This window comes from Pollachius pollachius (genome assembly GCF_949987615.1).
Source record: "Pollachius pollachius genome assembly, chromosome: 3".
NCBI classification, from domain to species: domain Eukaryota; kingdom Metazoa; phylum Chordata; class Actinopteri; order Gadiformes; family Gadidae; genus Pollachius; species Pollachius pollachius.
In genome coordinates this window covers 20,865,594-20,880,228 of record NC_136936.1, presented here as the reverse complement: position 1 = coordinate 20,880,228, position 14,635 = coordinate 20,865,594, and the positions used below count along the sequence as shown (strand labels likewise).

Below are 14,635 nucleotides of genomic sequence, written 5' to 3'. Positions count from 1 at the left end.
AGAAGTGTCAGCTATTAGATTTAACTGTGGTGTAAAATAAATACATGAGCAACAAAACAAAACATATCCTACAAATATCTAGGGCTTTGGCTGGACTCTTCCCTTTCATTCTCCACCCATATTAATAATATTCAGATTAAAGTGAAAGCCAGATTGGCCTTCCACTTCCGTAACAAAGCATCCTTCACACGCTCTGCTAAACTTACACTTGTAAAAATGACCATCCTGCCCATCTTTGACTATGGTGATACAATCTGAAAAATGGCTTCAAAAACAGTGAAACACAATCTGGACGTTCTTCACCATTCAGCTATCCGCTTTGCCACCAATACTCCCTTTAAAGCACACCACTGTGAACTTCTCAAACTGGTGGACTGGCCCTCCCTCCAAACCTGCCGACTCTGACATTGGCCCCAGTTTATTTATAAGACACTCCTGGGCAAGACTCCGTCTTACCTTACCTCCCTTCTCCATCTCTCTAGCAGCACTTACCGCACAAGATCATCTGAGCTCATCAAACTCATCAACCCACTCACCAGGACTAACTTCAGCCGAAACTCCTTTCATTTTGCTGCAGCTTTTGACTGGAACACCATTCAAGACACCCTCAAACTTACAGCTTTCATATCAGAGTCTGCCTTCAAGCAGAAACTTAACTATGTCTTAGTAGACCCCCCCCTGCTCCTGTTGATTCCACCGTTTCTCACTCGCATAAACCCTTCACACACAATATAACATTGACACAACTTAATTATTATTTTTTTTTTTTCACCCAGACACACGCATCTGCTCGCATACACAAACACACGCATGCTCGCACACATGCACACACACACACACACACACACACACACACACATACACACACACACACATACACACATCCCTTTAATTTTTATGTTGTCTCTTATTTATTACACCCTGTCCAGATCTTTATACCTGTCCCCTGACTAGTTTTAGTGCATTTGTCTTTTCTATTTTCTTTCTGTACATAGGCTGTGTATTTGTATATTCGTTTTATATTTGTCTAAATGAGTCATGCTTGTGTATTTGTTATTTGTACCTTTATTCCTGGTGGGGCCTCTTGGACCAGATCAATATTGTAAATAAGAAACTGTTCTAAATGTTTTATCTGGAAAAATAAAGGTAAAAAAAAAAGAGAAATGTTCAAAAGCAATAAAGCGTAAGAATATTTCCTAACCGTCCCCATTCAGGCTTTCATGTTGCACAATAGCTACCCTTCAAAACAAAGAAGAGCAAACTAAACGTGTGGCGAGAAAAGCTCCAAGCAGGAGAGACAGACACAGAACAGAGCAAGATGGCGAGAAAGAGCAGCAAATCACCAATCGACCTCGCAGGGCAACGACCCCACTCCGGCACAATAATGGCTCACACATCCATCTCTTAACCAATCGGCCCTAATAGCTGCTCCGCCGGGGCCATTAGAAGCGGGAGGGGAGAGGGAGTTAGAGGGTGATTTGTGCAAATGGTTTAGCACTAGGCTGGTGCGTGCGACAAGTTTTAGCGGTGATAGAGGCCACGCAGGCTACAGTATGTCACTGCACATCCGGCTAAAGCCACAACCTGCCTATAGTGTTCCTAACAGCCCCTATTTAATGGGCGTTTCCATTAAGGCTCTATGAGACAATGGGTTAGCCATAGGAGCTGGGCCGCTCCTCATGTATTACAGTAATCTGTTGGCCCATCTGTGGCAGGTCGTAGGGGGCTACCTCATTCTCTCCCTTGTTTAGCTGCTTTTGTGTGTAATCTCAATCAGCATTTGATGGAAAAATGTCATCAGTGGGATTTTGAGAAGAGTCATAAAGTGTTATTTCATGAAGTAGGAATGTGTACGTTTGTGTTTGTGTGTGTGTGTGTCTGGAGGTGTGAGGCATGCCGAGGTGACTTGCATCACAATTTTGACTCAGCCTTGCAACCTTGTGAAAATGTGTGTGTCTATGTGTAAACATTTTATTTTTTCTCCATACACAAAGGGGAAACATTTCATCTCTTTTGTTGGTGTACAATTCTTTTTTTCACATGTCCTTCCAATTCCAAACTTTTTGCAGAATTTGGCCAGACAGGAAATGAAATGTGGGGAGCAAACGGTAGGGTCATAGGTCACCCAGACACCCCCTCTGCTGTCCTGTCAGTAGTGAGCAACTCTGAGGGCTGACAGAAGCCTGGCTAGGGTCTCCCCTCCCCTGACCTAACCCTAGACAGGAGGAGGAGCAGGAGGAGGAGGAGGAAGGAGGCCATGCTGTGGGAGGTTGTCGGGAGATAAGCAGCAAATGCTGCTTTAGGGATTTTTTTCCTTCATTTCCTTTTAGAGACAGCCAACCAACATATTATGTTTTATATTTCTGGGTAAGGTTCTGAAAGAATTTAGATGAAACTTTATATGATATTATATATATGTATTAACAAACACATTTTTTTTTCTCTTCTTCCACAGCACAGTGTGTATATTGTTGTTTTTGGACTTTTACAAAATAAAATATAAAAAGAATCGGAGAACACATGAAACAAAAAAGTATTATTATTATTGCATTAAACAAAAAAATCATATAACAAAATGGAAGCACCCTTGAATAATGCATGTGCATATATGCGTATGTGTCATGAATCGCAGGCCCACAGCAGACAGCCTGGTATGAGAATGTAGGTTAAGCAGCTGGTGTTCTCCTCTGCCGCCCTGCCAACAGCGATCTGCTCATACAGGTGTAAATACAGCTGCTTGATGCCCACACACACACAGACACACACACACACACACACACACACACACACACACACACACACACACACACACACACACACACACCCACACACATGCAGGCTGGCTGTGCAGACAGGCAGATGGTGCCTGGGTACTCCTGTGCAAGTACAGCGTGAAAGCATAGATATCACCCCTCACTCTGGGGGCCCAACCTGCCTTCTCTGTGAGTGGATGCTTGTGTGTGTGTGTGTGTGTGCGGCGTGTTTTTTACCAAGCGTCCGCGAAGAGCCGGAGAGTCAGCTGTGTGTGTGTGTGTGTGTGTGTGTGTATGTGTGTGTGTGGCAGGGGGGGGGGGACAAAACCGGGCAGCACAGCTGCATGTCCTGATGAGTTAATGCTGATGCCCTCCCCTAGAGTGGACAAACTGACACAGACAGACAGACGTGCAATGAGACAGGCCTACCAACCAATTTAATTGTGGCCTCCATATTATATAGTAGTTTGAATAGAAAATATATACTATAATTATACTATAATATATAAAATATAATATAAACATACATAAATATATACTCACAAATAATTAATAAATATATCTATATTCATGCGTGTGTGTGTGTGTATATGTGTATACGTTTGTCCGTAGTCCGTGTGTATACACAGGAGCGATTATGTTTGGGTAATCGTCCATACATAAGATCATGGTATTTATATATAGGCAAAACCGCATCCAGTTTCAAGACACATAGATCACCTGGTGTCAGCTCTCTGTTGTTATACCCAGAGCTCACTTATCAAATATCACAGGTAAATAATTCCCTTTGCTGCCTGCTTGGATCATTATAGCATTTCCCATTCAAACCCGCACAGGAAAATAACATTTAAATGAAACTATTAAAACCTGCCCGTATTTTTAAAGCCACCTGTATGTAAATCCCGTTGCAGTTGTTGCTGCTGATGATGATGCTCCATAGTGTCCCTAAAACGACATGATTTAAATGTGTGATGAAGATCATGCTGTTTAAACCGAAAGCCACGCACAGCCATAGAGGAGCTTGGGTATCACTGTGGGTTGAAGGGCATCATGTACGCACAACCTCAATATACCAGTGAAAACAATCACATGCTCATTTTCTTGTTGATTCTTTTTTCTCACAAAATCACTCCATTGCCGACACGCAAATCATCTTGATGGAAAAAGTCGCATGTGTGTGTGCGTGTGAGGGTTTTTGCTTCAAGAGTTTATGCAAAAGGAGCGGTTAGCTGAGACAAAGGCGATGCACACACATCATCCTAAAAGGTGCACCAGAAGAAATGCCATGCCGCAGTTTCCATAGCCCGCTGAACACAACACAACTAGTGGAGCAGAAGCAAGGGTCCATGGACTCTGACACGACTCAAACATATTCATCAGCCCTTTTTACAGGAAGAAGAGGACGTTCTAAATAAAGCTAAATGCAACCCAAAGTGTCTTTCCCTTGATTAAAATAAAACAGATAGATAGATTTTGGCCCATCGCACTACACTTTCAGAACGTTATGGTGTATGCGTATTATGAATATGAATGACTTCAACATGTGTGTGCACCTGAGGCCTTACCCGGTGCGTTTGGTGATGGTGCCCAGGGTCATGGGCTGCTTGATCTGGGCCAGGGGGAGCACCATGGTGAGGCTGGGCAGCGGGGACAGCCGGGGGTTCCCCATGTGGTTGTTGGTGAAGTTGTTGTAGGACTCCTGGCTGCTTAGCTTGGCTGCAACAGGGAAACAAACAGTAAGCAGCATTATTCACAAAGTCATATTTCCAGAAGCACAGAGGACGTTCAAATATTTGTGCCAGAGGTGTTATACCATGAGCAGCAAGCAATGCTGATTTCAAATCTAAAAGTTCAGATACCGTGTTTACTTGGAGCTGATATATATTATTTCTACACTGAGTGAAAAACAAAATGCAATTTATATGATTTAAGCTTGTTTGTTTTCTTGGGACACTAAAATCCAGTCTCAACAATCTTAAATCAACAGCCCGTGCAAGTCCACACACACACACACACACACACACACACACACACACACACACACACACACACACACACACACACACACACACCTGGGTTCAAGGCCCGTTTGGGAACTGATTGGAGGTAACAAGCTCAAGATGCTACATTACATAGGCTCTAGCTCTGGTTTTAGAGCACAGCAGTCTGTTAATCAAGGCCAATCAACACAGGCCATACACAGACTCGTCACAACACACACGCATGCACACACACACACACACACACACACACACACACACACACACACACACACACACACACACACACTCAGTCTGATAATCCAGAGCAACATATCTCATCTCACATATCCTGGTGGAAGCACAGCCAAACATAATCAGGGCATGTCAAAGGGCTCCCAGCAGACCTAATGGCCTCCAACAGCAACACTGGCGTGTTGAAGGAAACACTGGTGAGGGCCTGTGTTGGGGGGGGGGGGGGGGGCGCGCGTTTGTTTTGTTTTTTCATCTTTATTTATGCATCATCTACGCTTGTGCTCGGAGTGTATCTAGTTGCCCAACAGATTGCAGGCTCTGTTAGAGTTTAGTTCACAAGACAGATTGGATCTTGGGAAGGCGCAACGGGGCATATGATTGCATGAGAAGTTGCTTATACATGGCTTCTTTTTTTTAAGCAAATCCAAGGTGTCCGTTTATGTGAGGCCATGAGGAACAAACTTGACGTCTATGGGTCATTTTTAAATAGCTTCATTTTAGAAAGGGAAGCGCTGAACATGAATTATTTTTCGATTGCATATTCCAACATCCTGAGCAATTGACATTTAAATATTGTTGCCACCTTTTTGCTAAATATTGTAAGCTATATTGTTTCATTGCAATCATCAGAGACTAAATTAACTAGAAAAAACAAGCACAACCTAGGTATGAATGTTTGAATTCCTGTTTCTTTTCTTCGCCTCCATCCGCTGCGAGAGCCCAGAAACATTCTTAAGTAGTTTCAAAGCAAAAAGAGGGAATAATCTCAAGATCGTGACACGATGTGATCTCTGAATGTTGTTCAACCCCTTATTGTTCCAATTGTTACATTCAGACAGGCAGAAAACAACAATTAAACACTGGATTAAATCAAACTTAAGTACAGAGGAAACAAGGAAGACCTATAGGATATTACATGAGAGCAGGAGAAGAGTGTCATGTCATTATATGGTGGCCGCAATCGGGCCTGTCTGAGTGTTCTGGGCTCCCGGTCTTTTAGATCATTAACCTGTAGCTGAGTTGTATTAGTTCTGCCAAGACCCCTGCTTTGTGTCCTCCAAAAGAAATGTTTGTGTGAGCAGGGCGGCAGGATGGGGATGGAGGGGGCCAGCATTTAGAGGTCTTTGGTGGAACCACAATGGGGGAGCCATTAAGCAACAGAGACCATTGCGCAAGACTCTCTCTCTCTCTTGGCTCTCTCTCTACCTCCTCTCCTGAGCTCCAGATACTAATGTTGGGGGCCTCTGCTGTGCAGCGTTTGAGGGTCCTTCACATTTCAAAAGAGGTACACCCCCAAGGCCGGGCACCTTTTGTTTGTAGGGCCCAACGTCGGACGAAAAAAATCAGTACAGGAAGCAGCCTGAAAAGCCATAATGGTGCTTCACAGACCAAAGAGAGAAGGGAAGGAAAAAAATGTTAATGAGTTTAGCATCCCCTTCCAAAACGGACAATTCACTTTGCTGGGGACCCCAGCCCTTCAGGTCTTTGCATTATTAACCTCTAGTCGTACAACCCCCCCCCCCCCCCCCACCGAACCCCACAGCAGCTCTGCAGGCTGCAGCATGACCGAACAGGTGTTGTTTGACTGGGGAAGAGGGCCGGAAGGGAAGGCCACGATCAGTGTTGACTTGGCCGTCATATCGCTGCAGTGTCAGTCAGAATGTGTGTGTGTGTGTGTGTGTGCGTGTGTGTGTCTGGGGCAGGGGCGGGGGCGGGTTAAGTAGCGGGGTTGGGTTGACACCCAGTGCCGGCTAGTTCTGACGTAAGTGTGGCGGTAAAGGGACACGCACCGCCAGAAGACGATACATAAACAACACAGCGTCTGGGCTGTCTGGCTGGTGTCAGGAAGAGGACACACAGATGGACAGACAGACGACGGCAGGAGGAAGGGGAAAAAGACAAAGAGGAGGCGAGAATGGGAGGGAGAGTACATCCAAAAATGGCCAATCAAAGGATTTAGGGTGACTGGGATCGTATCGTGTGATAGAGAATGACAGATCAAAGAGAAGGCTTGTTGGTAGGGAGAGAGAGAGGTAAGAGGAGTGAGCGAGGGAGGGGGAAAGAGGAGAAGAACGGAACGTCTGGCAGACCGATAGTCCCGGTGCGGCGGCTCTGGGAGACGAGAGGCTGTGATTTGATTAATGACCGGGGTGTGTGATGTGCCGGAGCACTGATACATGACAGTCCCATGGAAAGAAGATCCATCAATGCAAATCCTCAGCCTCCGTCGTCGTAATGAGAAAAAAACTCCTGTCCTGCCAAAAGGTCACCCAAGAAACCACCAGCCCCAAGCGGCCCCTGTTCTCCCCCATCCCCCGCCCCGACCAAACGTTCCAGGAGTCCCCCCGTGTCCATCACTGTCCACCGCTTGTCCTTTTAGTCTCAACAGCATTTGCATCCACCTCTCACCTCTCGGGCGCTCCAGCCTGGCCACCGCCGCCTCCCCGGTGGCCTTGTGTCTTGCCTCGTTCGCCCTCCCCACGCTCTCGGCCCCCACTCATGTTTCCCTCAGCTCGTTTAATCCCTGATTTGCATCTGATATAAGCAGACGTGCCCAACGGATGAGCCCAGGCAAGGAAAAGGACAGTCCCACACCCTGTCCCATTGACGAGCGCGAGAGCCACGCCGAGTTCGGATTTGAATTTTGCTCGAGGGGATGGAGGAGGTGGGCGAGTACGGCTGGCAGAGGGAGGAGGAGGAGGCGTCCAGAAGGGGCAGGGGGAGGTGAACGTGACAGGAGGCCGGCTGGGAAGAGGCCAGAAGTACGAGCAGGGCCGTGAAATGGTGGACAAAAACATTGCAAGGACGTGTTGTGTTTGTTGGTGACGTTTATGATGGATGATGGAGAGGGTTTGGGGGAGGGGGGGGGGGGGGGGGGAAGAATAGAAGAGAGAAGTTTATTCAGTGTCGAGCGTCGTTTAGCACATTATCCACATTATTAGGACCCTCTCAAGGGAATGAGTGTGGACATTGTGTTTGAAGCCAGAACCAATCCATGTCATCATTCTGCCCTTGTTTAGCAATGTACAATATGTGGCTTCAAAGTGGATTAAAACCACATTCTACACAAATGTCATAATTGAATATGATAACAAGTATTCAAACTAAAACATACGCTTGATTGTTCAGAGGAAACAACAAGCAGTGCCGATGTGTGCGTTGGCCAGCAAGTGTAAAAGCATGAGTGCGCGAGGCAAGGAAATGAGATCTTCAAGTTTACAGCATGTTATTATTTACACTGCTTCATCAGACGGGAGCGAGGCAAACAGGCAGACAGCTCGAGTACTGGATCAGATGACACCATATTCTGGCCTTGTGTGTGTGTGTGTGTGTGTGTGTGTGTGTGTGTGTGTGTGTGTGTGTGTGTGTGTGTGTGTCGTTGTAGGTCAAAGAGCTAGTAATCCATGGTGGCCAACGATTGGCTCTAGTTGTTGGAGGGGTTTAGTTTTGGCACACACACAAATTTTGTTTATTTTTTCAAATATTTTTACGTTATTTTTATTAATGTATGGATATATTTGTTTACGTAATGTAATCATATAATGTCCTTATTCCTCAGGTGAAGTAAATACAAAAAATATATTTCCTTCAGCACAAAGCATGTATATTTGATCATGTTAATTGGATGTTGCTCCCAAAATGTTGTTACTGGTTGAGATTATCCTGGTTAAGTCTATCAACTAACAGAATCCAGAAGACACTTTACAATCCACCACAATTAAATCTGATTGGAGTTATTCTGCTGCCAATAGCTTCCAACCAGCTTGTTAACCATTGCACATTGTGTCAAACGTTATTGAATTTTGATGTGCAGGTACCCTGGCAATTAACATTTACGGATATACATCACACTTGCCTTGAGAACTAAACTGGGCACTGTTGCCCATTTCATAATCTTGGGGCAACGTTTTTTGGGGCTATGCTGTATGAGGCTATTCCATCATTTTTGTGGATATGTGGCCGTTGTAGCACATGGTTTTTTTCTCAATGACTTTTTGAATACATTTTTTAAACAAAATAAACATATGAGGCAAATATCGTGCTTGATGTTTTGATGCTTTAGGCTGCAGAATACTCTTGAGCAAATGGTTTAGTGAATCTCTTAAAATAAAAATAAATGCCTTGTCCTCACCGCTGGTAGTAAAATTGTATTCTAACTCGGCCTGGATTGGACCAACAAAAAAAAAGCCAGCAGTCTGCTAAGGCAGAAGCAACAGCTTAAATCCATCATTGCCTCTGCACTTTAAATATCCAGGTGTAGCAGATCCGCAAGCTGGCCATAAGCAGACAAAATGTCCTTGACAGGAATTGAAGAATAAAATAGGAATACAAATAATTGAATATAGCAATGAATACATACAGAGGTAAAATAATAATAATATAATACAATAGATATGTGAGAAGAAGCACATAAGTGAAAGATAAATAAATTAATTTAAAAAAATGGTGTTTTGTTTTGTTATTGTCCTGATACAAACACACAAAAAAGTCTGAGGAAAAGGTCTCTGGTTCTGCATTTACGCTTACGCACACACACACACACACACACACACACACACACACACACACACACACACACACACACACACACACACACACAACCATTAAAAATGCCTTGTTTTCTTTCTTTACCTTTTCAAACCTTAAAAAAAAAAAGCAGTGGCAAACTACTCTTTTGTTTTCTGTCCTCTTTCCACCTGATGTCTGGTTCTGCAAACTGCTCATCATCAAGAGTTGGAAGGAGAGTCAAGCATGGACAATGAATGAGAGAGAGAGAGAGAGAGAGAGAGAGAGAGAGAGAGCGAGAGAGAGATGCAGAGAAAGTGCACTGAGAGAAAGTGAAAATGAATTGCCTAATATTTTTGTCACAACCTAAAAATATGTTAGGATTGAGGATGATACATTGTCAGATTCAAGATAAATAAGATTAATTTTAAGCTGTATACAAATTCCCATTTTAGTTGTTAAATAAAGTAGATTAATAGATTAATTTGTGTTTGCATTGAATCAATGAAAAGTCCAAGAACTAATATTAACTACAGATATTTACTAGTTAGAAAAGTATAAAACTGTTAACAGGCAAGTAAATACGTTTTCAAACAGGATAATGTGTTTTTTTTTATTCTCAGTCTTGTTCATGTTTTATGATTTGGACTAATATAAAATTAGTTTGCCTTATTGCAATGCAACAGGAGTATATGATTGTAGAAATATGTTTTGATGGACTGTAGTAGAATAAAATGGATTAATGTTTCTAATATTCCTTAATAGATATCATATTATTATAGTATTATTATTAAATTATAGTATTATCGTGGAATATCATAGATATTACAGACTAACATTGTTGGTAGATATGTCTTTAATTGCATAATGGTGATAATGGAATGGGAGTATATTCAATACCGTAGTTTTATTTTATATAAAATACAAAAAAATACTGAACCAGGTGAAAATTTGTACAAATTAGTGCAACACAATAATGGCACCAATATGTTAACTTGACCGAATGGGCTTAAAGACCTTGAACGCATATGTGTTTTATTGTAGATCACATGGTAATAAGCTTAAAGCCACAAGTGCTGCTCAGTGTACAAAAAACAAACCGGTTAAATTTTTTATTTCTACCTTACAATTTTGCAAATCAAATAATGATGAGTGCAGTGGCGAGCGTCCATGGTGATAAGAGGGATTAGTGGTTGCGGAGATTGAGATATTAAAAAACATGAAGAAAAAAAAAAGACATAACTCTGGCAGAAGCCGGCCCAGACCCACGGCCTTTTACATCGTGTAGACTCTATGGTTTCCTTAAAACGCCTCTAAAAGTACAGGGGAAGGCTAATTTTCAAGGATAAACAGCTTGTTTGACTGTAGTGTGGTCTTTTTTTGGCCACACTTTCCGTTTATTGACTTAGGCCGAGCTACGGGCTCTGGCTGGGCTGACGACCACAGGGAAGGAGAGGAGACGGAGTGGATGGAGCCTTCATCATCTGCCTGCACAAGAAGCTTTTTATAGCTCTCCTCACGGACAACACAACTGGTAAACGAAATATGCCGACAGCCAAAACCCTAGCCTCGAGTTATACAGAAAGCTAAACAATTGTAAAAATCAACTACTTTCACAAATACTCTTAGAAATGAATATCTGTACGTATGAATTTAACTGTTCACATATTCAATCGCGTGAGAGTTTGTAGGATGCTCACTGGTTTAGATTTATGAAAAGCTTTGCTTTGTTATTATTTTTAAAGTGTAATTCTGCCCCCGTGATTTCACTTCATAAAGGGACCATTAACAATTAACTAAATCAAATGCTACAGTATATTTGAAAGGGTAATAATACTTATATTTACAATATATATATTCTTACTGATACAGAAGTTGATGCAAACTTGGAATTGCATCAAATCCAATGAAGCAAATCCCAAACTAGTTTAACCATTACTTTGGAAATTTGAGAGATTATTATTTTGGCTTATTATTAAAGTCCAATGCCAATATATTAGCATGACAGAGTTGTAGACCTTAAAGCAATTAAAAAAGAAAGATCATACTCCTAACAAAAAATTGACACATCTCTTTCCACATTGAATCATTTGTGCCTCCCAAGAATTATTTCATAAACCCAGACTGCCTTAACCAAAAAAGAAAAAGGACAGATGTAATGTATTTTAGCGTGAGGAACTGACCATTCATAAAAATGCTGTAAGTATTACCCAGATCTCCCTATTCCCTGCTCCCTTTCCCCCTCCTTCTCTGTGTTAGATTTGCATCGAAGCAAAAGCCTCAGAGCATAATTCAAGCATGCATCTCTCTCTCTCTCTCTCTCTCTCTCTCTCTCTCTCTCTCTCTCTCTCTCTCTCTCTCTCTCTCTCTCTCTCTCTCTCTCTCTCTCTCTCTCTCTCCTTGAATAAGGTCTGGCAGGCTGAGTGGCTGGCTGGCTATGCAGCCTGCACTGATCCTGCCTCCCTCACTACCTGCCAAGAATCCTGACCACCAGTGCCACACCGAGGACATAACCGGTAGCACAGAATGTTTCACAAGGTATACCTCTGTTTAAAACGGGATAACTGCTATTTCAAAGACAGAAAATAAGGAAAATAAAACATAAGTAGGCTAAATAAATCAATTGTGTATTTTATTTTGTTTTTCTATGCAATATTCAGCATTTCCAGGATGAGCAGCACTTTAACTGAAATGAATGAAGGTGAACCATGGTGGGACAGTTTAAGTTCACAGGCTAGCACATGGGATGTGAGCGTGCATGTGTGCCTGAATGAATGCATGTACGGGGTACGGTTCCTCTTCTACATGCTGTTCTCCCTGCCGCACTAAACCTGATAAAAGCCCACAAACAATTGTAACCAGTCACTGTTGTGACACGTGTATGCGTGGCAACTGATGGACTTCAAGGATAAAAATGGAATACATGGGATTAACTTTGTTGCCACAGATGTCACAAATGTGTTGGTGTGTTCGCTCCCTCGGCGAGGGATGATGACTGAGGCGGGGCCGTCGGGAGCGCGGGGGGAAGGATGTGGGATAAAAAAGGTCCAAAAGCCCAAGCCTAAATAGGCGATCCGCCGCTCTGCTAATAGTGAGGAGGAAGTGCGCCTTTTATCAGCCCTGGATTAACAGTTTCCTGTCACACCTTGTTTTTCTCTGGCTCCGACGCCAATCCTGTGAACACGCGTCAACCCCCCCCCCCCTCAGATGGTCTCCCATGTTTCGGACCACCGGGGCATTGGCCATGTGAAGAGAGAAATCTGTTGCACTAATAGCCCCATGTTGATGTTTCATGGTTAGGGAGTGAATAACCGGAAGATAGCCGGGAAGCAGTCATGCAAACTTAACTCACACCCACGCCATCTTGTTAAAGATTAATAAAATAAAAAAGCAACAACGAATACATAAATATGCAATGAAAAACACACCGCACACAGACGAACAAACATTTTTCCGCCTGCTTAAGCCGTTACACCACCCGGCTCTTTGTCCACAAACAACCCATTCCTCGGGCCTTATTCATGATGTTGCGTCACAAAATGATCTCAGAACGACCTGCAGGAACTAACTAGATGGAGGAATCGGTGTTACAATTACTTTCTGACTAGGTGACATTAGGTTTTTGTATATATTTCTAGTATAAGAGGCATTGAGATTGGAACGAAGTGAATCTGCTCATGGAATCCATCTATGAGCAGCATAGCAGTTTGTTGGATTCAACCTTAATGTTGGGCATCAGATGTTTCAGCAGTCACTATTTCTTCAAGGTGTTAAGGTGTTAAAAACAAACAATGTTCATATTACATTGAGGACCCAAGTCATGAATATGCTGTCTAGGAGTACACAGTGCATGATAGAATCTATGTTAACATGATTTCCCATGTCTACTTATTTCTTGAATTCAATTGAAACTAATTCAGTGATGATTTTAAACTTTTTTTTTTCATCAAAACTTACCAACAGGAAATATACATGTAGGGATACACAATACATCACCAATCCCTAGCTTAGAGAAACCATTTATGAATCACCCTTGAAGGAGCACAGCCACAAAGTGTCTCTGCTGTTGCCATACAGCTCAAGACAAATTACAGGTCATCACCTCAAATGACAATCCTTACATCAAACTGGACACCAAGCTACCCCCACCGAAAACAAGGGAGAATCAACGTGTCGGGATGTAAATAGCTGCTCCCCATATAAACCTGGAGGAGAACGAGAGAAAGCCAATTGTAGCTTCTATATTTAGGTGTCTGCCTGGAGGCAAGGCTGGCAGCTTTGAGAAGGATGTGTACTTTTCCACCGTTTCCTTAACTCCCCCCTCACCCCCCTCCCCAAAAAGAACAAAATAAAAACAAAAAGCGCCGCCCTTCACGACAATCACTGGGCAGCTGTTGTGGCTAGGGCTACCCACCAAACAACAAACAAGCAAGAAAATAAATAAAGGAGAACATTCTACAGCTGCATTGTTTCACTCGACCTGTCTGTGTCTGATGACATGGACATGGTGAGTACTGGTGGGGAAAGCTATACACACGTGAACGGCGTCCAACGTCTCCCAACCTCGCCCCCCCCCCACCCTTTTCTGATCCTTTACGATTGCTTCTCACCTCACACCGCAAGGGGTCTGTCTCTCTATGTGTCTACATATCTCTCTCTCTATATATATATATCCTGAACTAGCATCCATGTGGTATGCATTAACACCTTGATAAAAGGAGCACAAGAGCCTGTCGACAATTTCCTGTGGATGGAGCCGGATGCTCTGCAAAGACACAGAGTTTAGGGAATATCTGGAGATTGAGATGTGAGAGAGGGCCAAGTAGCGGCGCCCATTCTTCACTGCAGTCTGCAGGCGTCTGACTGGTTCCCTATTTTTCACATTTACCCCTCAAGTGTCACTCCTGTGGCTTCTTTGTCTTCTCTCTCTCGCGTGGAATGAGCGAACACACACTGAAGAAACACACTTACTTACACACACACACACACACACACACACACACACACACACACACACACACACACACACACACACACACACACACACACACACACAAAGAAAAACACAATCACATACACGCAGGGCAAGAAAAGAGATCGGAGCAAGGACTAATTGTTGACAGGTGGCCCTAATGCCCTCCT

At 43.2% G+C, this 14,635-nt stretch overlaps 1 protein-coding gene across 1 annotated transcript in view; it reads right to left on the bottom strand.

The window, feature by feature from the left end:
* Positions 1-14,635, bottom strand: part of bcas3 (BCAS3 microtubule associated cell migration factor) — a 211,016-nt gene that overhangs the window by 140,754 nt on the left and 55,627 nt on the right. Inside the window, exon 16 of the mRNA XM_079733370.1 lies at positions 4,319-4,469. Within this exon, the coding sequence (XP_079589496.1) occupies positions 4,319-4,469 (151 nt within the window). The remainder of the gene's footprint in view (positions 1-4,318; positions 4,470-14,635) is intronic.